This window comes from Triticum urartu, chromosome 7 (assembly GCF_003073215.2).
Source record: "Triticum urartu cultivar G1812 chromosome 7, Tu2.1, whole genome shotgun sequence".
NCBI lineage: Eukaryota > Viridiplantae > Streptophyta > Magnoliopsida > Poales > Poaceae > Triticum > Triticum urartu.
The window spans coordinates 692737105-692764046 of record NC_053028.1 but is presented as its reverse complement, the minus strand read 5'-3'; the positions used below and the strand labels follow the sequence as shown (position 1 = coordinate 692764046).

The 26942-nt window shown below is 44.3% G+C and overlaps 1 protein-coding gene across 1 annotated transcript; it reads right to left on the bottom strand.

Annotated features, from left to right (window-relative positions):
* Positions 1-8460: 8460 nt before the first annotated feature.
* Positions 8461-9622, bottom strand: LOC125524634 (ervatamin-C-like). The gene has a single exon (XM_048689670.1). It carries the CDS (start codon positions 9566-9568, stop codon positions 8510-8512), a length of 1059 nt encoding a protein of 352 aa, XP_048545627.1. The 5' UTR covers positions 9569-9622; the 3' UTR covers positions 8461-8509.
* Between the last annotated feature and the right edge of the window lie 17320 nt (positions 9623-26942).

Sequence of the window (26942 nt, the reverse complement as noted above, 5' to 3'; positions counted from 1 at the left end):
GTGACTTTTGGCATAAAGAGTTGTACAAGGGGCTCCTGGACAAGGCTTTCATCACACGTGAACAAAGTTTGAAAAAAAGTATCAACCAATCCTCCCATTTCCTCATGCTTTTCAAACCGGTTGCCTGAGTCATCAAGCAAGAATTTTACCTTATTTCTTCTAGCTCTCCAAACAGCCCTTTGATGAAAAAACTTTGTGTTCCGGTCTCCATCCCGCAACCAATCCACACGTGACCTTTGCAGCCACATTAGTTCCTCCCGGTACAGCAGCTCGTTCATATGGTCCTGCACTTCCCGTATCTCATTCCGATCAGCATTCATTCTCATGAGTTCCTCCAATCTTGATCTGGACTGTTCTAAGTCACGGACCACACTACCAAACTTTGCTTTGCTCCAATGGTGTAATTCAGCCATCAACTCACACAACCCTCTTCGCACATCACCAAGATGGACTTTACGCCCGGCCTTCTCCCATGCTCCTCTGATTCTCTCGGGTAGACTAATATCTCGTTCCCACATGATCTCGTATCGCCGCTGCCACACTTTCGGTCGCTGCACCGTCTCTCGTTCACACTAGAGCACTATTGGGCAATGGTCAGAACAAGGACTAACGTGGTGCACCAGTCGTGCCTCAAAAAAGAGGTCCCGCCAGCAGCTATCCGCCACCGCACGGTCGAGACGGACTCTGACATTGCGCCTCCCTGCTTGTTTGTTATCATAAGTGAAGGGCAGCCCTGAGAACCCCAAGTCTGAGAGTTCACACATCTCTAGCGCATCCAATACTAGAACCTAAGGTTCTCTTTCCTGCCACACAGACCGCGTCATGCCGAGCGTTTCATCCGCCCTTCCCACAGGTTTTATTATATTTTCTATATATTATTAGATTTGCTATATATTTCCCTACCCACCTACTTGTGTCCGTTGGTCCTGGCTTCGACTGTTTTCGTATGGCCACTATGCGTTTCAAAGGCATTGCATCTGTCCGGTTGGCCTGCTTTGGAATATAGTCACCACTTATAGTCACTCATATAATAAGGTTAGCTATAAGGGAGAACAACATTTTGTAGCTCGTTCTTCATGGACGCCGGACGTTTTGAAAAATTCAAAATTCATATTTTTTTTTGGTTTAAAAAAAATCTGAAAAAATTGTGGTATTCCGAATACGCCTTTGCATAAGTTTTCCTTCTCTTCTTATTTATACACGCAGTCTAATTTCTATGTAACCATGTGTTTTTACATGTGTGCACCCATGTTGGAGTCAATATGCACATGTCAATGATGGATTTGTTGTATGCATTTTATATTCTATGTAATCTCCCATGTTAGGTTAAATATGCACGTGTCAATAATGGATTGTTTGTACGCGTTTTATATTATACATAACGAATTGGCCTTGGCATAAATTTCCTTTCTCTTATTTATACATGTAGTCTAATTTTCTATGTAACCATCTATTTTACATGTGTGCATCCATGTTTTTTTTGAAGGGAAAAGCCTCATGTCATTTTATTCATCTCGTGGCAAGGTTACATCATGGAGAACATGCGGTAAGAAGAATTTTGGGGCCTCATCGTCCCATTCATACAAAAGACCTTGCTGATAGCAGTACCTAGCTAGAAAGTGTGCCAGCTTGTTGGCTTCCCTCTTACAATGCCTAAAAGAAATAGATGGAATCCCATGCGCTAACTCAAAGCAATCTGCTAGCACGGGAGCAAATGGGCTCCAAATCTCTGAATACCCATTGCAAGCGTTCACGAGCTCAAGGCAATCCGATTCCACCACCACTTTGGAGCAGCCTCTGTCAAAAAGAAGCTTGTCCCCGCTTCACTGCTAGCGCTTCTGCAACTTGTGCGTTCATGACATGCTGGATAATCTCTGTACCTCCTGCAATTGCTACACCGCTCCAGTCTCGGAGTACAGAAGCTACCGCGCCAGAACCATCATCAAAATAGCTTGCATCGGTGTTCAGTTTGTAATATCCTAGCGGGGGCCTTTCCCATTTTGCTCCCGATTCAGTGTTGACAGTAGATGATGCATGATTGATCGTTATAGCTTGAATTGCGAAAGCAATTTTGACAGCAGTACTAACTTTTCCACCTTTAACTACTTCCCTCCGTTGATACCATATATACCAGGCACCGACGGCCACTGTCTCTTGGAATCCCAATTGACCAAGGACTGGGGATTTCTTCAGTGGGCATCGAAGAATTTCCTAAAGAACCACAGACCCAGATCGATCCATAACTAAAGCCTTCTCAATCTCCTCATGTAGGCCAAGTTTAGCCCATATCTCCTTTGCTCGCGCACATGTAAAAATCAGGTGCCTGATATCTTCTGGCCCTGCTTTACAAACTGGGCACGGAGGGTTAACTTTGATATGTCTATTTCTCAAAATGCTCATCCCTGGCACTATTCCATGTAAAGCACGCCAGATGAAATTTTTTACTTTGCTAGGCACTTGCATTTTCCAATGGATCTCCCACACCGGATTCGTTCTGGACATCTCTGCAATATCATTCCTTGCTCTAGAGCCAAACTGATGCTCCCACTCAATATAGTACGTAGATCGTACAGTGAACATATGTGACTTCGTCACATTCCAGGCTACAAAGTCCTCCAGAACTGAGTCAGAAAGTGGAATTCTCAGGATTCTTTCCACGTCAGGAGGCATGAAAATGGACCTCAATAGATCCTTGTCCCACCATCCAGTGATAGGATCAATTAGCTCGTCCACCGTCCGCAACAAAACATTTCCCCTCCTAGTTATGATCTTCCTCGTTGGGCTTTCTGGGATCCAGTGATCCTCCCATATGTTTATGTTTGCACCTGAGCCTACTCTCCATATATGTCCTCTCCTAAATGATTGGAGACCTGCAAAGATACTTTGCCAAGAAAACAAAGACCCCTTCTTCGGTCCTGCTTTTAATACATTCCCGTCGGGATAGTATTTCGCTCTCAATACTTGAGCACACAAAGTATTTGGGTGGGTAATCAATCTCCAACTTTGTTTTGCAAGCATAGCCAAATTAAACGAATGCAAATCTCTAAACCCCATTCCACCTTTAATCTTTGGGAGACACATTCTCCACCAGGCGAAACAATGCATTTTTCTTTGTTCTTCAGTATCACCCCACCAGAAAGCTGACATGGTATCCGTAATCTCCTTACAAACTTTCTTGGGTATCTTGAAAACAGCCATTGCAAAAAGAGGTATAGACTAGATAATGGCTTTTAACAAAATTTCTTTACCTCCCTTGGATAAGATCTTTTCCTTCCATCCTTTTACTCTGTTAACAATCCTCTCCACCAGGTACTTAAAGCTCTCGCTTTTGTCAAGTCCAACCATTGCAGGAAGACCCAGGTGCCTGTCTGATAGAGCTTCTGTCATGATATTAAGTTCAGCACAAACCTAGGCTTTTACATCAACGTCCACATTAGGACTGAAAAAAGTACTGCATTTCCCTTCACTCACCAGTTGTCCAGAACTTGCACAATACTCATCCAGGACCTGTCTCAACGAGGTTGCATTAATTAAATCTGCTTTCATAAGTATAAGGGAATCATCAGCAAAAAGTAAATGAGACACTGATGGTGCATTTCTGCACACCCTAACACCTTCTATGCCACGAACCTCCTCTTGTTGAGCCAATAAACTAGATAAACCTTCTGCACAAATTAAGAATAAATATGGTGATAATGGGTCCCCCTGGCGGAGTCCCCTAGTCGGAGTGAACCCTGCAGTCTCCTGATCATTATACCTCACTCTGTAATGTACAGAAGTGACACAAGCCATCAACAACTGTACTATCTCAAGATGAAAACCAAGTTGAAGCATCATTTTTTTCCAGGAATTTCCACTCAACACGGTCATAGGCCTTGTGCATGTCAAGCTTGACTGCACAATATCTAACCTTTGCTTTCTTTTTGTTCTTGATGGTATGGAGACTTTCATATGCCAACAAAATATTGTCTGTTATCAATCTGCCTGGCACGAAGGCACTCTGAACTGGCGAAATAATCTCATCAAGAAAGTACTTCAGTCTAGCAGTTATCATTTTGGATATAATTTTATACAGTACATTACAGAGACTAATGGGCCTGTACTGGGAAATCATCTCAGGCACATCAATCTTAGGGATAAGCACTATTACTGTATCATTCCACCCTTCAGGAATTTTTTTATTGTTGATAGCATCAAGAACTTCCACAGTAAGAGCATCACCAAGAATGGGCCAACACTTTTTGAAAAAAATAGCATGGAGGCCATCTGTTCCTGGTGCCTTCAAATCACCAATAGAGAACAAAGCTTTTGTAACTTTTTCTATTGTATATGGTTTCAACAGCTCATCATTCATAGCCGAGGTGACTCTCGGGATAACTTTGACCAACAAAGCAGGGTTAGGTTCCTCTATCTCTATAGAGAAAAGGCCCGCAAAATACTCAGAAATCAAAGGATTTAAGTACGCAGTACCTTCCCTCCAAATACCCTGATCATCCTTCAGTTTTTTTATCCGATTCTTCAGCCTACGAGCAGTAGCGAAGTTATGAAAATACGCTGTATTTTTGTCTCCATATTTGAGCCAATTAATCCTGCTCCTCTGTGCCCAAAACAATTCCCCCTGCTCTAGGAGTTGCTCCAATTCTTCTGCTAACACCTTCTGTCGGGCAACATTTTCTGGTGTAAGTGATTCTCGACTAACAGCCTCAATTTCCCTCTGTACATTCTTCAATTTCTTGGAACTATTTCGCAGCACGGTTTTGTCCCAATGATGCAAAGCTTTATGAACTTGGGCCAATTTTTCTGCTAGGCCCATATTCAGATTATTGGGATCTAGTCCTTGCCAAACCTCTTCTACGACATTCCTGAAGTTCGCCTCTTTCAACCACCTGGCTTCGAAACGAAGCACACCCGGTCCAGTATATACATGAACTTCCTCCTCAGCCAAATGCAACAGAATTGGCCTATGATCAGACTTATGATACTCCAAGTGTTCAACTCTTGCTTGCGGAAACATAATGTTCCAGGCTTCATTAGAGATAGCTCGGTCCAAGCGCTCCCTAATAAGTCCTCTATGCCAAGTGAACTTATCCCCATAGTAGCCTCAGTCAGAGAGGCCACACTCTTCAACAGCATCTCTGAACGCTGTCATAAAGTTACTTGGTCTTGCATTGCCCCCTTCCTTCTCAAAAGAAAACATTATATCATTCATGTCTCCGATTACAACCCAGGGCATGTCACAAACTGCTTTCAGCTCTCTTAGACATTGCCAAGTCAGATGCTTATCCGCCCATTTCGGCTCGCCGTACACCCCTGTAAACCTCCAAAAGTTATCTGCTCCACTACCAATAAAGACATCAATAAGATCCTTAGTTTTGTTTCTCAAAGAGACCGGTACTTCCTTTTTCCAATACAAAATCAAACCTCCACTCCGTCCATCACTTCTAACAACATACTTGTGATCCATTTTCAACCTTCGACGTAAACATTCAGCAGGATATTCATCAAGATGTGTTTCCATCAAGAACATTACGTCAGGACTCCTGCACTTCTGAACATGCAAAAGAGACCTAATCGCCGCGGCCTGTTGCAGACCACGACAGTTCCAACTAAGGATCCTCATTGCGTCCGGTCAGTCTCCACCTCGGAGACCGCCGATATCAGGTTATTATGGTCCTCACCATTTATACTTGTACGTTTGTGCAGCTGATATTTACCAGGGGTATGCTCCCCTGTCCCACCAGGCGTTTTTACACACTCCCCCAACTGCAGCTGCCCAACAATGGCAGCCACCTTCCCAGAGGGCTCAGTACTTGTAGAACCATCAGAATTTTGCCCAGCAAACATAAGCCTTTTCCTGCTGCTAGGGTCCTTCTCCAACATATCAATATCCTCATCATTTCCTGTCTGACCCTATTGGTGTGGGGGAACATAGTTATGTCTCCAGGGTCCAGACCGGTTTACATCATCTGCAGGTCCACGTCCTCCACGTCCATGACCCCTCCCCATAAAGGGAGCACGGCCATCACCCGAGGATCTGGTTCCTCTTCCCCTTCCTCTGCCGGTTCCTCCATCTGCTAAAATAAAATCCCCCCAGTCCAATTTTGATTCATGGTGCTCCCCAGTCCCGCACTCCTCGTGCCAGTGCCCCAAAAGACCGCAATGCCCGCAGAACGTTGGCAGTTTCTCATACTGAACCTGATACCAAACTTGCTTCAGATCTTTTGTGATGGAGACGAACCTTACAAGTTTCTTCGTTACATCTATCTTTCTTTGCTCGTACTCGGACGAACTCACCGATATACCCAGCTGGCAACTTAATCTGGACTTCTGTACTCTCCCCCATCGGGCGACACATGCCTTTGATAACTTTTTCATGCAAAAAATTATCAGGGAGGCGCAACACTCGCGCCCAAACTGCAAGCTTGTTCAGAACCACCGCTCCAGGATCTTCGAAACCATCGTATTCCCCCATTATGACTCCCTGATTTCTGAATAACCATGGCCCTAAGTTCATGGCCTTGTTCCAATCACCTAAACACCCAAACTGCACTGTAAACAAATTGTCATCAATTTTTCTCCACACAACCTCCTTTGCCGGATTCCATGTAGAACGCATATCAGAATATAGCGCCGTAGGACTGAACCCACGTGTGGCGTGTACCCTGGCTATTGCTACCCACTTTGCCGCCACTGGCGGCTCGACGATCTCCTCCAGACAAACGAACCTTCTTCCTGCTCATGCAGATTCAGGCGCCCCAGCAGGTCTTCGATCTGCTCCTTCCCCTGCTTGCTACACGAACCACTCGCCATCTATCCGATCGCAAAAGTCCTTAACCGAAGAAAGCCTAGACCCCTTGCCACGGGAAGGTAAGCCAATTACCCCCTTAGCGAAGGGATTCCGGGGATCGTCGCGGCCACAATCGAGACTCTCGACGGCTCGCCGTCGGAGGACAGAGAAACCCTAGGTTTTTCGCTAGGGGAATAAAACGAAAAAAGCACCAACCCTGGAGGTTGGTAATTTGGTTCTAAAGATGCACATGTGTGCATCCATGTTGGCCTCACCTGGCGTATATCGAGTGTGGAAATTTTTACACAATTTGACACAAATTAGTAGTGAAAATTAAAATAGACCTTTTCATTAAATTAAAAGGGTAAATCATTCTCTTTCCCATCATGTGATGTTCCCAAACCTAAAAGCGCTTAGCTCGTCTTGTTTCATCGTTTCCTCAAATCACCGGTCCAGAGGACATATTAGCAGCACCGCGGCGCACTCACCGACAAGCCACATCACCGAGGTTGTGCCTTTGGTCACTATTACAATTATTGTATTTTCAAAGTGCACAAAAAACTCGGCAAAAACCAGTTGAAACTTGGCAAAACGTGTGCTGAATTCAGCTCTCAGCTTAGGGTACTTGGCCCACACCCTCAAGGCAAAGGACAGGTTCCCAAGTTCTAGTTGTCGGGTGCTCGACAAACACTTTTTCTACCGGCTAGAAGGCCAGATCCCCACGCTTTGTGCCGTTGGATTGGCACTACGCTGGCCGTTCAACCCCGTGGGTTATGTTACTAGTCTTGGTCTTCAACCACTTCCTCCTACCGAGTAGCACATGCTCGCCGTTAGAGCTGCAAACCGGTACCTCGTGCGTGCCTCCTCCCCCCGCCATAGACACCATCCAGCTCTCTCGTGTCTCCACTTGAAGAGTCATGTTGTGCATCCCCTCTGACAACGCCCCCCATGCTATGCCGTCACGTGCTCACAGAACATTTCGTCGGCGGGTGCCGCTCGAAGCTTGCCGCGCCCCTCGCCTGAGTTCCTCAGGTCATCGCAAACGATCTGCTGCCATCGTAGCACCTGTGTGCAAAAACCGTCGTGGGCATCGTCACCTCGCCCGTGCCATTACATCATGTCGTGGGTCGGAAGGGAGAGGGCAGAAGGAGGCGTTGGTGTGTGTTGTCGTTTTCTTCGCATGTGGTCGCTCGCCCTATCAGCAAGCAACGGTGGTATGTTTACCGTAGCAGTGCCGCACCCATGTGCCTCACGGCTCATGCTGGTGAAGGAAGAGAAGGTGAGTTATGGCAGAGATCGAGGAATATGGAGCGCTTGCAATGACAGGGAGCAGCGCGTAGTGAAAGACGTAGAATAAAGAAGTGGTGGCTTAGGGATAATAACGAGGGGTGGAGAAGAGAACAATGCAGGAAAGAAACAAGGATAGAGGAGCGCATGATCTCATGGAATCCGACGTCGCTCATGCTACCGTTCGCGCGAACGAGATCGGTCTCCCCACTGAAATCTCTGGCTACCAACTTATATTCTGCCCCTGCGTACAACCAATGAGTGGCTTGCTTTAATTTATTTCATTTCATCACTAACTGTACTACTCCCTTCCTCCTATAATATAAGAGCGTTTTTGTCAATGCATTAATGTCATAAACGCTCTTATATTATGGGACTGAGGAGTAGTAGTTATTTAGTTAAAGCTCATATAAAGGCACATTGTTTCCTTTATAATTAAAATAGTGCATAGGAATGGATCGGATAGGTGGCCTCGAGCATTACCCCGCAGACCCCACCTTTGGCTTCGGCACCGCGTCGGAGCCGCATATAGCCAGCTTCACCCCACGCCGTGGACCAGGTATTTTTTAGGAGCCAAAAGTCGACTCCCTCCGGCTCGCCGTAAGGGTCGCTGTGTCCGGTAGTACCATACCCAACCAGGGTCATGGCGTGTCCGAGAGTGGTATTGCAGGGCCCGTCGAATAGGCCACCGCGGTATTGTATAAAGGCCGTGCTGTTGGCGTCAACCCCTACCGTGACGGGGCGCTTGAACACCGCCCACATGAGCGCAATCTCGTCCCGTGGCTCCACACGCTCCCAGCCCCTGATGCCCACGCCTTTGCGGGCCGGGTAGCACCAGCCCATAACACCTTTGTACGGATAGTCCGCCCATCGCGCGATGCCATCACCAAGCTTAATGGTTTGGAATGCCTTGGCCGGGGTGCCGCCTCTACAGTGCCTGTTGCTGCCGTCGCAGTCGACGAGCTGCTGGGGCGATAGCGGGATCAGGTCCCCGTGCTCGATCTTGTAAAGGCCCTCGATGGCTGATGCGGTTGCAAAAGCCCAGCAGCTTCCACAGTGCGTCCCTTGATCCCTCACCGGCGTCACGGCGCCCGCGGTGCGCCAGTCCACGGACGCCGGCGGATCTGGGTATTTTCTCCGCTGGCCCTCCTGGACGACGGCTTGCGCCATCGGAATGTAGCAGCGGCTGCCGTAGTCATTGCTGAGGGCGGTGTCAGCGAACTCGTTGAGCTTCAGTTTGCCCGGGCCGCGCTGGTGCGCGAGCCGGACACTCTGCGCGAAGACGGCGAAGCGGGTGCTGCCGCGTGCTCCTCCTCTTGGGAGAATCTTCCCGAAGTGCTGCGCCCACCGCTCGTACAGAGAGAGGAGGGCCTCCTCCGACGTGACCTCCTCCGAGGCGAACGACACTGTGATGTTGCCGCCACTCGCCATGGGCGTGGCGAGGAGGAAAACCATGGTCACCACGAGCAGGAGTCTCGCCACAGTGGTGGCCATGGTTACTTGGTTAGAACGACAAACATGAGCGAACAACTCTGAGCGAAGTTTCTTCTGGCCGCACCTCACTTCCTCTCCTCATCGGCCATGGGGGTTCTTATATAGGACTGGGAGGGCTCGGCAGGCAACTTATGCACAACGTTTGTGCTTTGAAAATATCTTATCTTGTCTCACGTTTCTCCTTATAGCTGCTGATGGAAAATTCTAGGTGCGTTTGAGTTTGCCTTGCTCGGTAACTGAGATAGTACAACAGCAACCCTGTGTACATCAAGGACAACTTTTTTTTGTTGAGCAAATGTTCACACTTGTGTTGCAACACTATACTTTCTCTGTTTCTAAATATAGGGCGTATAATTTTTGGCACGGAAATTAAAGAACGCACATGGAGGAAAAATTTCACAAGTTTTGGCTAAGATTACACCTGACTAACTGACATGAGAAAATAGATGAGCTTGCCTGATATAATATAATAAAATGTAATCAAATTTCTAAAAAAATATTCAAACGAGTGGTGCAACACAATACATCTTATATTTTGAATTTTTTCTGAAAAATCTATACACCTTATATCAAAGAATGGAGGGAGTATGATTTAACGGAAAAGCTAAAAGGTCCGAACGTATGGATTTTAGCAACAAATCCGAACGATCCGATCTTCGTCTGATCCCGATCTCACGGCACTAATTTCGCTGATATTAAGGGGGTGTTTGTTTCCATGGACTTTTTTGTGTAGGGACTAGAAAAAGTCCCTCTTAGAGACTTTTTTACCAAACGGGAGTGACTTTTTAGGGACTAAACTAGGCATTTGGGACTAAATGAAGAAGACTCTCAAGGAGAGTCTTTTGGGACTTTTCCAACAATGCCTCTCCATGCACCTATTGGCCCGTCACCCCATGGTGTTGTTTGATTGTTACTTTTCTATATACTAGGGGCAACATGGTCATTTAATAACCTCTAGGAAGGGACTAGGGACTTTTTAGTCTCTGGAAACAAACAGGGCGGGGACTTTTTATGGACTAGAGTCTTTTTAGTTGGGACTAAAAAAAGTCTTAGGACTAGAGAACCAAACACCATCTAAATCGTGACAGATTTTGCTCAATTATATGGCAATCGGATCTCGCCGCTGTATTTTCGTAGCATTAAATGGTGATTGATTACAATCTGGCGGCACTTATTTTGCTGCATTAAATCGTAATCGTGGCAAATTTCGCCAAAAAGAGGAGCCTGTACTAGTCAAACCTTTGATATTGGAGGATTTGATCTCTTAAATATTCGGCTATGTAAGCATCTGGAGGACCTCCATGTTTTGATTTGATGAGCTACAATATTTTTTGTACTAGCGTAACAACCCATTTTTTTCTACTTTCCCACCGAACCATGCCCTTTTTCTTCAGGACTTTATGTGGAGATTTTTTTAAAGAGCTACTTTTGCATTAATGCTGAGGATTTTTATGCGGTAATTTTACACACAAAAATACAATTGTAATTTTGAGGCAGGGAAAAGTTATGATAACGCACCCCGGTAAATACTATGGTAACTTTTCATCATGGGTCAAAAATTGATGGAAAATATATACCCCGATATATGGCTGCTATATAAATATGATGGTGATACACTAGTGCAGAACCAGGCAATAGCACCGGTTCGTAAGGCCCTTTAGTGCCGGTTTGGTAACCGGCGCTAAAGTGTAGGCACTAAAGCCCCCCCCCCCCTTTAGTACCGATTCAGCACGAACCGGTGCTAAAGGGCAACCACGTGGCACGAGCCAGCTTCGGGGGCAGGGAGCCCTTTAGCACCGGTTGGTGTCACCAACCGGTATTAAAAGGTTGGGGGGGGGGTGGGTTTATGATTTCTTTTTCATTTAATGTTGTGTTTTTCATTTAATTCTTTTTCGTTTGCTGGTATTTTACGATACTACATATTGTACACGTTATGCATATATATAAATAGAATTTCTAGTAGAACCGATCATTATATATATATATATATATATATATATATATATATATATATACAATTTCTCCTAATTGGTGCCTTCGGAGCCAGTGGCATTAGCCTAATTGGAGCCTTCGGAGCATGATAACAATTGGAAGTGGTTCATGGGGGCGGTAGCGGGTAATAGTATTCTCCTTTGGGATCTATGACCTGGTCGAGCAAAAACCCGCTATTTCCTTTTGAATTGCTTCTATGCGGTCCTCTGTTAGGAGCTTCTCCCGCACCTCTTTGAACTGTTAAGAAGGAGATCAATATGCATGTGTATTAGTTGTGTGACTAGATATCGATAATGGTGTAAAAATTATGAATAGTGTTCTGACAAATGTACCGACTCCTGTCTTTGAGATCTGCTCCTTTCGAACGCCATCATGCGAATGTTCTCGCAAACGTAGTATGCACACAGATTATTCCCCGGCGCCTGCTTCAGGGCCTTTACGAGAATGGAGTTTGATCAGATAATAATTAATCAAGCATGATAATTAAAGAGATGGCAGCTAGCTAGTACTACTTAATTACTTACCTGGGGTCGATACCATTTCAGATTTTGTTTCCATGGGCCTGGAGTCGCCCTGATGAACTTTGCCCAAGCCCTGCCCGCCGACAAAGAAAATGAATAAATGGGTTATTAAATCGTTATTATCAGGAAATGACGAACTAATTAAATAGGCCGAGATATAGTTAATAATGATTGAAATTACCTATTGACTATCCCCTTCACGATGGTGTAGTCACTTGCTTTCTTAAGTAGTGAGTATAGTACTTCAACTGTTCCTTCATCAACTTTAATGATCTAGTACGTTTGCATGTCTTAATTAAGCAGGCATATATAAGCAAAAACATGTAGCTAGCTAGTAGGCAAAAACAGAATTTGTAGTACAAGACAGTGTGACTCACTCGAAGTTGTAAGAAAGTAGTATATCTTCATTGTATTTGAGGCACTTGAAGAACTCTAGCATGCTTTCCTCTACACTTTTTTCGTAACATGGATCTAATTTCCATGTGTATTCATTAATGGTATTTGGGTCAACGAACCCAATGACATAGCGTCCACCTTTTTTCATTTCATAAGTATTCATCCTGCATAATACCACAAAAAAAATATAGTAAGGATAATTACAGGTAATGATTGATCAAAATGATCACTACAGCTAGCTTGAGACTTAAATTACAGAAAGAAATCACTTACAGACAATAGCAACTGACGATAGATTTGTCGAGTGCGTCTTGATTGTATAGCTGAAATAGTTCTGAATACTCAACGGTCACAGTTTTCTCATGGTAGTAAATGATCCTTCTTGACATTCACCATGAGGGACTCTCAATTGGAAATCTTGGTAATGTCCATGTACCATTGATGCAATTCATACATTCTCGTTGGGTGGTTCTTGACCTTGTCTGGCTCGACCGAAGGTTGGCCCCAGACATATTTCCGTTTTATTTCCTCCTCTCTAGTCGGAGACATGGGCTCGATATCAAGGAGTTGTCCAACAGTGATCATGAGCGTTTCAGCCTGCTCAATATGCTTCTCGGTTATTACCACATCGCCCAGCCCGGGAACGTTAACGGTTTGCCCACAATAATATTGGGCGCGCCTACTCTCATGTGTTGTTGGCACAACAAGCGGGGGGATTGATTGCACCGCCTGTTCTCCCAGCTGGGGAACGGTTTTACCGCTCCTTTTGCCAGCTGATTTGCTCGAGCTCGAGCTCGCCTTTTTCTGTAGACGTGCTCGATTTAACTTCTTGATGTGGCGCTCATAGTCTGTGTCAACAGGCTTGGGAGCTGGTGCTCTAGCCATACGAATGAAGTGGTCAATCTTTTCCACAGGCACTTTCTCCCTTGGCGGCAGTGGCGGTTTCAGTGCAAAATGGGCTTCCACCTCGGCCTTCGATATGGCTACGTTTTCCTCTTCGGACTTGTCGTAAGGCCTCTGCGGAAGAGGCGCGAGGCTTGGACCATATTGAAATCGCATGCCACCGCCTGTACCTCCAGTACTACCTCGACTTGTACCGCTACGCACCATAGCTGAGGCGGCTCTCTTCCGTGATTGCTGAGGCGGCGAAGACGGCTGACGTGGCTGAGTTGGAGGAGGAGGAGTGGCCTGAAGCTGTGCCGGACTTGAGGAGGAGTGGCCTGAAGCTGTGCCGGACTTGAAGGAGGAGTGGCCTGACGCTTTGCCGGACTTGGAGCAGGAGGAGTGGCCTGAAGCTGTGGCGGACTTGGAGGAGGAGTGGCTTGACACGTTGGTGGACTTGGAGGAGCGGGAGTCTACTGACTCGGTGGCGGACTTCGACGAGGAGTCGGATGACGCGGTGTCGGTGGCCTTCAAAAGATGATGCAATCCTTTCTCCATAGGATGATACGATGGTTGTCCTCTCCCAGTGTGTGCTCATCATCACCTCCAGGAATGTCAAGCTCTAGCCCCGAATATTGGTCCACCACCTCATCAACCAAGACACGAGCATAGCCCACTGGAATCGGGTTGCAATGGAAGGTTGCCTCGGGGGGATTTGTAAAAGCAAGGGCGTCCGCCACCTTCATGGATATGTTCTTCATTTTGAAGTGTAGCTTGTAGTTAGTGTTCTCCATGATGTCATCCACTGGGTAGCTATCCAGCAATGCGTCGCCCGGGGCGGAACCCACGTTGCTTCTTGGCATGGATGGGACGGTGCTATCCAATGGTGGATCATCCGCTAGCTGCTGAGACCCCCTTTGCTGGCTAAGTGAGTCGATCTGCTCCTGCTGCCGCTGGAATTTGACTGCCAAGTCCGCGTGTGATTCTAGGCCTTGAAGGCGTTCATAGTCTAGCTTCCTCTGCTCCTCCTCATCTTCCTCTTCTTCTCCTCCGCAATCTTCTCTCTCGCACGGGTTCCGTAGTCGGCGTTCCAGTCCGAAAACCCCTCATACCACGGAATAGCGCCCATGCCTTGTGTTCTTCCCGGGTGTTCAGGATTTCCCAGGGCACGCGTAAGCTCGTCGTTCTCTCTGTTGGGCTCGAACACCCCCGATCGAGCCTCTTCTATTACAACAAGTGGCTTATCTTCGGCTCCGTCTAGACATGCCTTCTTCGAAACTTTGCCTGTCTTCGGGTCCAACTCCCCCCCCCATGCGCATAGAACCAAGTCCTGCACCTGGGGGGCCAGCTCAATGTTTCTGGAGTGACACCTGCATCCTCCATCTCTTTCTCGGACTTATCCCACTTAGGCATTCCCACCGCATAGCCACCTGGCCCCAGCTTATGGAACTTATCCTTTTTTGCGGCATTGGCCTTGTTTATTCTCGACCATTCCTTAGATAATTCTGAATCCTTGAATTTCACGAAATCGTCCCAATGAGCACTTTGCTTCTCTAGTGTTCCCTCGAATACTGGAGTCTTCCTTCCTCCCTTGACGTACTTGGCCCATTCATGAATCTTGTGGTTCTTGAATGCAACCGCCATCTTCCTAAGAGCAGCGTCCTTGACTTTCTCTCCACATCTGCATCTGTCAAATGATCTGGTAGGGTGAAATGTTCCATGAGCGTTTCCCAAAGCATAAGTTTTTGTTTGTCGTCGACAAAAGTAACTCCTGGACGTGGCTTTGCTGGCTCTCTCCATTCTTGAAGGGAGATCGGGAGTTGGTCCTTCACAAGAACTCCGCACTGATGAATGAACTTGTCCGCAATCTTCTTAGGCGCTAATGGTTCGGCATTAGGCTTGATGGCCTCGATATTGTACTTTACGCCCTCCTTCAACTTTTTGTTCGGGCCTCGTTTCCTGTTGCCTGAAGATTTGCTCGATCTGGATGGCTGAAAGAAGAAAGATCGATTCGTTAATATATCTTCAAGTCATTTAAAACATGTGATGATCACCATATGCCTGCTTATATAAATATATATACCTCGCCGGTCTTTGTTGTTTCAAGATCAACATTTTCTTCGTCATGTTCATAGTTCATGACTTCATCAATTCGGTCGTCGCGATCGAATATCATATCACCCTTCCCGGTGTTGTTTAGATATTTGGAGCCGTCATAATCTTCTTCATTCTATCATCATCTAGCCCGCGAGGATTGCGTATGATATTGAACAGGGCCTCTTCTCCCTCTCTGCCGGTATTGTCCGCCATAGGTTTTGTTTAACTATTCCAAAAGAAATATATTCAAATTACAATGCACGGATGCAATCAATTAATAAGGAAAAACTGAATCAATCATAGTACATAATAAGCATCATCGAATATAATCTTGAATACGTCGTCTCGAATAATAGACATAATCTCAAATACATCATCTTGAATAATATATATAATCTCGAATAAATCATCTCGAATATTATATATCGAATACATCACTAGCTAGCTAGCTAGCTAGCTAATAAAGATCGAATACTAGAGAGTAATCTAGGTGGTGGACAACCAAAATGAAGGAACCATCACTGGATCATAGCTCGGGTGATCTCCCCAAAGAACCTGCCAGGTATTGGAGAACCTGACGTCCATAGCAGCCATGTAGCGATGGACGTGCTCGTCCTCCTCCCTGACACAGCGACGTACCACCTCCAGCGGGGCCGGCTCCCTCCGCACCGAAAATGGCCCACGCGAACGCCACCAAAGGAGATGAGGGTCGACGACGGGACCCGGGGCCGGGTTCCTCACCAAGCGTCGCGCCCCTGAAGGTAGCACCTCCCAGTGCCAGCCCGGCGGAGCCCAGTCCCGGACATGGGTCCTCTGAAGCAGGACGTCATCGCGAACGGGTCGACGGCGAGGATGCGGGCCGGGCATCGTCGACAACAAATACTATATGCCGCAAAAGTAAAGTAACATTTTTTAAATGATGGATTGTGATATCATATATGCAAATTCTAAATTTTATAACTAAAAATATAAGAAACAGAGAAAAAACATCGATCATCATCTAAAAATTTGAAATTAATCTAATTCATCTAGCTAAAACTAACATTTCCAAAATTTCTAACATTTCTATAACATTTGTATAAAAAACAAAAAAAACCTTTGACATTATATATATTATAACTAACATTTCTATATACTATTTGACATTAATCTAATCTAATTAATTAATTCATCTAAAACTTTGTATGAAAAACAGAAAAACAGAAAAAACTAAAAACTAGAAACAGAAAAATTGTGTGTGTGTGCGCGTGTAGTGTGTGTGTGTGTGTGCGCGCGCGCGCGTGTGTGTGCGCTATGGCCGGCGTCGGCGCACGGTGGCTTTGATCGATTGGAGGGAGCAGAGGGGCCGGGGGAGGGGCTCACAGCGCGCGCGGGCGAGGTCGAGGCGACGGCAATGGCGAGGCGAGGTCGCGATCCAAGGCGACGGCGGCGAGGCGAGGGGACGGCGACGGGCCGGTGCGGCGGCCGGGACAGGCCAGCGACGGGGTCGCCGCGGAGTCGACGGGGACGATGCGACGAGGACGGGGGCATCGCGGAGTCGACGGGGACGACGCGACAGGGGCGGCGACGGCGCGGGACAGGGCGACGGCAGAGAGAAGTGGGAGATGAGAAACTGAAATTTTTCGAAGTGTTTTCTTATATAGGGGACACCTTTAGTACCGGTTGGAGCCACCAACCGGTACTAAAGGTCTGTTTTGGCCAGGCGAAGCGGCGGGAACCGCACCCCCTTTAGTACCGGGGCGTGGCACCAACCGGTACTAAAGCCCCCCCCCCTAGTACCGGTTGGAGCCACGACCCGGTACTAAAGGGTGTGCGCTGCTAGGCGAGGGGCGCCGAAGTTTAGTCCCATCTCGCTAGCCGAGGGGCACTCGCACCTGCTTATAAGCCCCACCGTCGCTGCTGTCTCGAGCTCCTCTCTTAAGCAGGCCTTCTGGGCCTACCTCTGCTGCGATGCCCTGTTGGGCCTACTGGGCTAGCGGGTCTGCATCCTGGCCCAACTAGAATTTGGGTTTCTAGTCGTATGTAGGCCTTTAGGTCAAATTCTTCCCCCATGTGCTCATCCCACACACGTACACCTGTTCCATTCCACAGTTGTAAGAGTTCTTCAACTAATGGCCTTAGGTACACATCAGTGTCGTTGTCGGGTTGCTTAGGGCCTTGGATGAGCACTGACATCATAATGAACTTCCGCTTCATGCACAACCAAGGAGGAAGGCTATACAAACATAGAGTCACAGGCCAGGTGCTATGGTTGCTGCTCTGCTCCCCAAAAGGATTAATGCCATCTGCGCTTAGACCAAACCATACGTTCCTTGCGTCATCTGCAAACTCCTTCTCATACTTTCTTTCGATTTTTCTCCACTGCGACCCGTCAGCGGGTACTCTCAACTTTCCGTCTTTCTTACGGTCTTCTCTGTGCCATCGCATCGCCTTGGCATGCTCTTTGTTTTGGAACAAACGTTTCAACCGTGGTATTATAGGAGCATACCACATCACCTTGGCAGGAATCTTCTTCCTGGGGCGCTCGCCCTCGACATCACCAGGGTCATCGTGGCTGATCTTATAGCGCAATGCACCGCATACTGGGCAAGCGTTTAAATCCTCGTACTCACCGCGGTAGAGGATGCAATCATTAGGGCATGCATGTATCTTCTGCACCTCTAACCCTAGAGGGCAGACAGCCTTCTTTGCTTCGTACGTACTCTCGGGCAATTCGTTGTCCTTTGGAAGCATATTCTTTACCATTACCAGCAACTTTCCAAATCCCTTGTCAGATACACCATTCTCTGCCTTCCATTGTAGCAATTCCAGTGTGGTGCTCAGCTTTTTCTTGTCACCTACGCAATTCGGGTACAACATTTTTTTGTGATCCTCTAACATGCGCTGCAACTTCTTCTTCTCCAAATCACTTGCGCAGTTTCTCTTTGCATCGGCAATGGCCCGACCTAGATCATCAACGGGCTCATCCGATGCCTCTTCTTCAGCTTCTTCCCGCATTGCCGGCTCAGCTTCTTCCCGCATTACCGGCTCAGCATCTTCCCTCATTGTTGTATCATCGTATTCAGGGAACCCATGGCCAGGATAGTTGTCGTCGTCCTCTTCTTCTTCATTGTCTTCCATCATAACCCCTCTTTCTCCATATGTGGTCCAAACATTATAGTGGGGCATGAAACCGGACTCAAACAGGTGGACGTGAATGGTTCTTGACGTAGAGTAATTGCGACCATTCTTACAGCCGGCACATGGACAAGGCATAAAACCATCCGCCCGCTTGTTTGCCTCAGCCGCAAGCAGAAAAGTACGCACGCCATTAATGAACTCGGGAGAGCATCGGTCATCGTACATCCATTGCCGGCTCATCTTCAATACACAACACCGAAACACCAAATTAATACAATACATAAAGTTCATACATAAAGATCATACAACACTTAAATGCAACAAACAAATAACTCTCTAGCTAAAGAATTTAAATGCAACAACAAATGCGATCAAGATCGCAACTAAGGTAACAATTGATCCAACAGCATAATGATACCAAGCCTCACTATGAATGGCATATTTTCTAATATTTCTAATCTTCAAGCGCATTTTCTCCATCTTAATCTTGTGATCATCGACGACATCGGCAACATGCAACTCCAATTCCATCTTCTCCCCCTCAATTCTTTTCAATTTTTCCTTCAAATCCTCGTTTTCTCTTTCAACTAAATTTAACCTCTCGACAATAGGGTCGGTTGGAATTTCCGGTTCAACTACCTCCTACATACAAATATCTATGTCAACTTGATGGGCATAATTTGTCATAGACACGAAATGCAATGAATAGTTTGAAAAGAGAATATACCACATCCGAATCATAACTCCACTACTAGGTAAAGGGCTATAGATGGAAATGACACTAATGGCGCACCAGACATGTGGTGCGCCATTAGTATATACTAATGGCGCACCATGTGTTGGTGCACCATTAGTGTCCAAATACTAATGGCGCACCACATCTACGGTGCGCCATATGTAAAAAAAATTAATTTTTTCAAAACTACTAATGGCGCACCGTGGGAGCGGTGCACCATTACTAGTTTCCAAAACTACTAATGGCGCACCGTGGGAGTGGTGCGCCATTACTAGCTGTGCACCGTGGGAGTGGTGCGCCATTACTAGTAATGGCGCACCACTCCCACGGTGCGCCATTAGTAACTTGGCCCAAACATTCGCCCGAATGCACCCCCCCCCCCCCCCCCCGCCCCCCCCCCCCCCCCGTGGACCCGCCTTTTCAGTTTCAAAAAAAAAGAAAATGATAGAAATGTCAAAAAAATAAAAGAAAATAAGATTCTCATGTGATATGTGGTCTAGTTGTTAGCAAAATTTACAAACATGAATTTTCGACTTTTTTGCAAAATCTCTTGAGAATTTGTAAAAATGGGCATAACTTTTGCGTACGAACTCGGATGAAAAAGTTTTTTATATGAAAAATCATCTATTCGGGAAGTTACATTCAAATTTAACGGGGGGAACCCCGTTAAACATTTTCAAAATCCCCAAAAACCTAACAGAAAAAAAGTTACGGGGCTTCTAAGATCCAGAGGCAAAAAAATTCAAAAAATTTCAAACTTACTAGTGGCGCACCGTATGCTAGGTGCGCCACTAGTAACAGAAAAAAATTGGTTTTGAAAAAAATTGAATTATTTTTCAAAATATGATACGTAATATGATCAGGAAGTTTGAAATACTTTTTCAAAATTTCATCATACTCATGAACATGAACAAAGTTCTAGACATCAGCAAGGTTTAATAGGATTGATATGATAGATATATCAACAAGTGTCTGTGAAGTGAGGTGGTGCTGGGGTTGGATAGAACTATGAAGTTAAGCATGCTTGGGCTGAAGTAGTGTGAGGATGGGTGACCTTTCGGGAAGTTTGACCACAGAGTGTGATTTGACCTGAGATTAAGCATATTGACTCGAGATTAAGCCATAGTTACCCGAGATTAAGAAAAAAAATAAATAAATTTGAAATTTTTAAAAAAAATGAAAAAAAATTGAATTTTAGAAAAAATGAAGTTTTTTTGAATTTTTTTAGAAAAATGAAAAAATGAATTTTCAAAAAAATGAAAAAAAAAATTGAATTTCTTTAAAAAAAGGAAAAAAATTTGAAAAAAATTATTACTAATGGCGCACTTCTATGTGGTGCGCCATTACTAAGTCAGATAGTAATGGCGCACCTCTAGGCATACTAATGGTGCACTACTGGTGCGCCATTAGTATGTGGTATACTAATGACGCACCAGTGGTGCGCCATTAGTAAAAAACTAGTAGAGTGCCCGTGCGTTGCCACGGGCTCTTGAAATAGTTTATCAGAGTTACATGTTAAAATCCACACATACAAACAATATAACACAAACTGAAGTCCATTATTACAATGTAACAAGCTGAGTGATGTTACAACTTAACATCTATTACAAAAATATTAATATCTAGATGATGCGCTTAAGAAAATCTTTCACAATATCAGGAAAGTTTCCTCTAGCTTCATTCCCGCCATGTTTTAGCAAGTATAATAAAAATTGCTGCCTCAATTCATACCCATCCTGCAGAAAAAATAAATGTAGTTAGTATGAAAAATGCACGGAGAAGGTCTTAAAACATGTAACCCACAATACTCACCGCGCAAACCGGCTTGACCAATTCTTTACCGTTCCACCAGAGCATAAAATGAAAAACAAAATAGCCAGACACATTCCTGGAAAACTTTCAATTAATATTATAAATAATATAATGATACAAAAAGTAAATATTCTTATTATGAATTCATTACCCGTCTATACTCGTTGGAACACCGGCCGGAAATAAACGATGCCATTTAGATATATCAGAATTCCACCCAGGCAGCTTTATTTCGAGTGCTTCTTTGAAATCCCTTGAAAAACTTTTTAATTTCAGTGAATGCCTCAAGTTTTTATCCTCTGACAATTGTGATGATTGAATAGGATCCATAATATGTAGACGACGTGCCTCTTTGTCGATGATGTACAGGATGTATCGACCGATGGATGCATAGGGAAGATAAATCTACAAGTGGAGCTATTAGAAACAAAACAAACCATGATAACAATGGTCAAAATATTTTATTTACCTTATTGCAAGATGAGATGTCGGTCTGCATCCCAGGCCAGCTATCAAATAATGTTGCCAACGTCTGGATAGTTTCCTTCTCACAAAACTTCTGACCTCGTGTTGACTCTAGCATCATGGACTAAGTAGAAGAAGAAAAATATTGTTTCAACATGTTGATACTAATGGCATCTAGAATGAAGAGTTATGGTAACTTACACAAAATCGAAGATCCATGTAGTGTATAGGAGGGTCTGTGAACAATACTCCCTCGTCACATGCCAGCATAAGCACGGCGGTGTTGAAGCAATCATTGTCCATGGGCTGCCCCATGTTAAGTATGCACTGAAGTTTCTTAAGACTTAAGCTCATTGGATCGGGTGTGGAGCTCCGGACCCACACCTCCCTGTAATTTGGATGGTAAGAAGAACAATAATATACATCCGCACATTAAATATTGATACATGGTACTTACTCCAAACATCCAGCATCATAGATCGACATGATGTAGCTGCAGAGGCCCGCAAGTATTTCGCGTTGGTCCATGGGAATGGTAGTGATTGGGGCGGGACGTTTCTCTTCGACAACGTCAGATGGATTATACAGGATCTCAAGATCAGAATTATCATGGAGCAGACAAGTTTCTTCGCTAAGAGGTTGATGGTACACGGGACATCCTTTTAACTTATTAAGCTCTGAATCGAGCAAAATAATTGCTAATTTTTGTCGAAAATGTTTCATATCCACCTACAAAAAAAAATTTGAAAAAAATTTATAAGATATTTTGATAAAACATCATGAGATAATGTATAAAACCAAAATACCTGCGTAAACTGGTCTGATAGTCCATGTGGTGTCCAGTATTCCATATAATTTAGCATAAACAATCCACATGATACGCTATAATATTATAAAATAATGCTTTAGAATATCACACAGATGAATCTAAAAACAAAGTATTGAAACAAGTACTTACCCATCGGTTTGTATTGCCTCCTGAATTTGCTCTACAACAGTCCATTTTGTAACATTGAGATCAGGCCACTTATGACCGTTGATAAATTCCAGACTATGCTCTGCAAGTTTCAGCCATTTCTCGAGCCCTAATAACTTTTATGTATATACGAGAAATGTTAAGGATAAAGTCAAACAAAATAAATGCTAAGATGAGAAAAGAAATAGATAGTTACCGTAGTAGCAAGGTCATTGCGTTTGACATTCTCACCAAGTGAGTCCAATACTTGGATCTCTCGTTTTTTGGCGTTGGCAACTGCTAGATACCAATGGTAGCCCGGCATGTTAATCGGAATGAACAACTGGTGTAAATAAGATACAAGTCACGGTCAGAATTAGATATAGTTATTAATAAATCATTAAACATATGAACTAAATAAAAACAATCCATAATTATATGCATGGATTACGAGACAAAAACTAACCATATCTTGTTGTAGATAACTATTAACATGACGCACAATGCGACGATATTTTGATGGGTCTATGTCTCTTTCCCCGTCTTCTTTTATCTGGCCAGATACAAACATGCTAACAATGTGTACCTTTTCACCCGCTCTGTTTTGTAGATGGTCGTGAGCAAGCATGCAATATATGTAAGCATTTATCACCTGTAAACAACATTTAGATTATATTTACATTTTATGATATTAAATATTGTTCATATTATTAATTTTAAAGTTTGTGCAATTGGTCTTACACCGTCATGTAAGAACATATCATCTTTCATAAGGCATTCCAAATCATCGATTGATAATAAGGCATCTCCAATGTCCACAAACTGGGTATTCTTGGGGGCAGCCTTGATTGATTCAATGACTGTAATATCCCTAGGCGTACAAACATAGTCTGTCGAATATGTAAATAAATGAGCCAATTTAGCAATCAAACTGAGCAAAAAAAGTTGAATACAGAAGGCAATATCATCACAAAATTAAGATTAATAGTAATATTAAAAAATACCTTGTGGGATAACATGTAAATTAGCATCCTTTTTTGGTTTGTTATGAGATATAACCTCTTCAACATTTTTATGTTGTGAATTTTCGTCCCCCTTCAGCAACATTGCATATGAACCCTCAATGGATACTTTCCGTGCATCTCCAAAGTCCATATCCATGTCTCCTATATTCTGAAAAAAATAAAAATATAAAAATAATCCTTTCGTGTTTTCATGTATAATATACATACAGAACCCATCACTTTGTATCTACGATGAAATATATATGATGAAATATAAATGATGTTTTCTACTGCATAATATAAACATATATAGTATCTGAAAAAATATTAGTGAAAATAACACACTATTTGCTCTATAGAAAACATAATTGACATTACATAATTTAAATAATTGTACTAACACAAAATTAGGGAAAAAAAGAAACTGTGATGTTCATATATAATGAGTAGTCATATGAAAATTATTTAAATTATTTATATAGGCCATGGAAATTTGTCTACCTCAAGAAAAAAAACATGCACCCAAGGTAGATTTCATAATTATAATTATTTATAATTAGTAGATTTATTTATACATCAACCAAGTTTTGTTGAGGTACCCTTAATATGTGAAAGGTAAATATAAAAAATATTTATTTTTATGAACAATATTTAACAAATATATATACTTTTATTGTTTCTGCGAGGTATGTATACTTTTAAAAACGTACACATGCGAGTATAGCATTTATTTCGTCGAGCAAAATTTGCACACAAGACCCAAATTAGCTACACAGCACGGCCGAACCTGCACCCAAACTTAGCCCCATAATAAAATAACTATAAAATTAATTACCTTATCCACATTATATTTTTTCTGAGGTATTACATTATAACACGACAAGTGGGCCGGCACTTACCGGCCAGGAAGGCATGGTGGCCTCCACGGCCTAGGTTGCCTAATGGGCCGGCTCGACGGCCCACCTGGCACGCTGGCGTCTGGGCCCAAACCCTAACCCGACTCACTCACCACACTGGGCCCAAACCATAACCCCACTCACTGGCAACCCTAGGCTTATCCCCTCCCCCCGCCGCATCCAAAACTCCCCACTCACTCACCACACTCCCCTCCACTCACTGATTTCCTCTCGCCGTCTCCCCTTCCCCGCCGCGTGCGTCAACGAGCATGGCGCTCGCGCGGCTCCACCCGCCGACCGCCGGATCCCATGCGGCGGCAAATCTCCGGGCGGCCTCACCGGCCCTCTCCACCCCCACCAGCCAGCTCGGCCCTCTCCCCTCCCCCGCTGTATGGCCGCGCGCCTCCTCGCCGCCCGCCCGCCGCGCCCTCGCTCCCTCCCCATACCCGCGCGCGCAGCGATCCCGCGATCGGGGGAGCCGGCTCCGTCCCGCCCGCCGGCGACCAGGTCAGTCGCCGCCCTCTCCTGCCCCGCCTGTCCACCCGCCGGACCGGGCCTCTCCGCCCCAGCGCCGCTCCCAGTCGCCGGCTTCGATCGGTTGGCGGGTCGCGTATGGTCTCGCCCGCCCGCTCGCGCTTGCGTGCACTGCTTTGCTTGCTCGTCTCCTCGATTGCCGATTGCTTCTTCTCCGCGCGCTCTCCCCACCCTCATGCTAAGAGCGGGGCGGGAGGGTTCGGGCGCCATTGCTCTGCTCCCGTGACCGCCACACACGGTAGATGGACTGCACTACTGCTAATTCCCATCGACAACTCTGGTGCGCGCGTCAGTTGCTCACTCCACTGACCACTTCAATTACCTGCTTACTGCGTGGTCGCGCCTGTAATACGTACTGAATTTTGTTTCTTTGTTCGCAGGCAGCGGAAGGGGCTTTGAGATCTCCAAGTTGGAGGAGAGGAATTGTCCTCTGATGCTGCAGCCAAGGGAAATGACACCAGGTGATTTGTTCTTTGTCATGGATTTTGTATTTTTTACTGGGAGTCGATCACTTGTGTGTTTGAAGAATTGAGTACACGCGGATTGGTAGGATTGAAAGAGATTGCACTGAGCAAATATAAATGATGTTTTCTACTACATAATATAATCATATATAGTAATGAAAAAATAGTAGTGAAAACAACACACTAATTTCTCTATAGAAAACATAATTGACATTACATAATTTAAATAATTGTACTAACACAAAATTAGGGGAAAACAAGAAACTTTGATGTTCATATATAATGAGTAGCACATTTTAGTACCATGATCCATTCTGTGTTCTCTGTTTACAATGTACTATCAAATGTCATGTGTATTTTCCCTGCTTGCTACTGGCTTTGGAGGAAAACTTAGTTCCGTCGTTTTTAAATGTAAATTATCTGCCATGATTAAGCAAGCCAAGCTGAAGTTTTGCCTTTGTTGGGACTTCTGAAACAGAGAACAAACAGTACTACAAATTTGAAATGGTGTTCTTTTCTTGCAAATGCACAGCAAACTTTCAGGGACCTGCCGATGGTTTGTTGAACAGCAAATTTTTAGGAGTTCTGCCTGATTTTCTTACCATGGTTAAGAAAATAACATGCTGGCAATGATTTGTGAGTAAAGCATGTTCCAATTCCTCTTGGATTGGCGCGTCGTTTTAGTATTTTTTATAAACATCGTTTATCCATATCAAGTATGCTTAATCTTGGTATATTCCCATTTTTTCATTTTCACAAATCACTCTTTCTATATTGTTCACAGGATTCTGAAGATGCTAGGAGAATTGTTGACGAAGAACGAACTAATGCACGCATGGAGATTGAAAATGCTAGAGCTGCTATACAAAGAGTTCAAAAAGTACTTAAAGAGGAAGAGAACAGTTCACAAAGAATTGGAAAACAGGCAAATTGTATATAATTTTATGAGTAGCATATTATCTTTTTTTCTGTACTTTAGTACCATGCTTACCTGGAACTTATGCCTGAATCTGTATTCCTTATATATTCTTTTATTTATGTCATATACAATTACTCCCCTTGACTTTTGTACAGTTTTTTTGTTCAAAACCAGTGGTAGTTTATTTTAATTTGACTATGCAACCTTCTACGTACTGCATCAATAAGCAACAGATCTTCCTGCCCAACTTTGCTCTTATTGCTTGCTTGTCCAGATGATGTGCTTTGACACTGTCCTCAATTTGTTATATTCATTGTATTACTTGCTCTATCTTGATATAGTAGGGATATAGTTGGTATTAGAGTATTACATATCCATTGTGAATAATTTTAGACTATTCCATCGAAGCATTTTGTCCTCAAGCAATTTCTATTACATGTAATGACTTAATACTATGACTCTGATGATATATATCTTCAAGCAGTCCTATTATATTTGTTTGTTTTCTGGCATGTTGAAACACTTAATAAGTTATTTGTTTGTTTTTCTGGCTGAAATATATATATGAGATTTCATTAAAA

Bases quoted from the DNA above. Each gene is read 5' to 3' on its own strand.
- LOC125524634 (XM_048689670.1), bottom strand. From the start codon at position 9,568: ATGGCCACCACTGTGGCGAGACTCCTGCTCGTGGTGACCATGGTTTTC.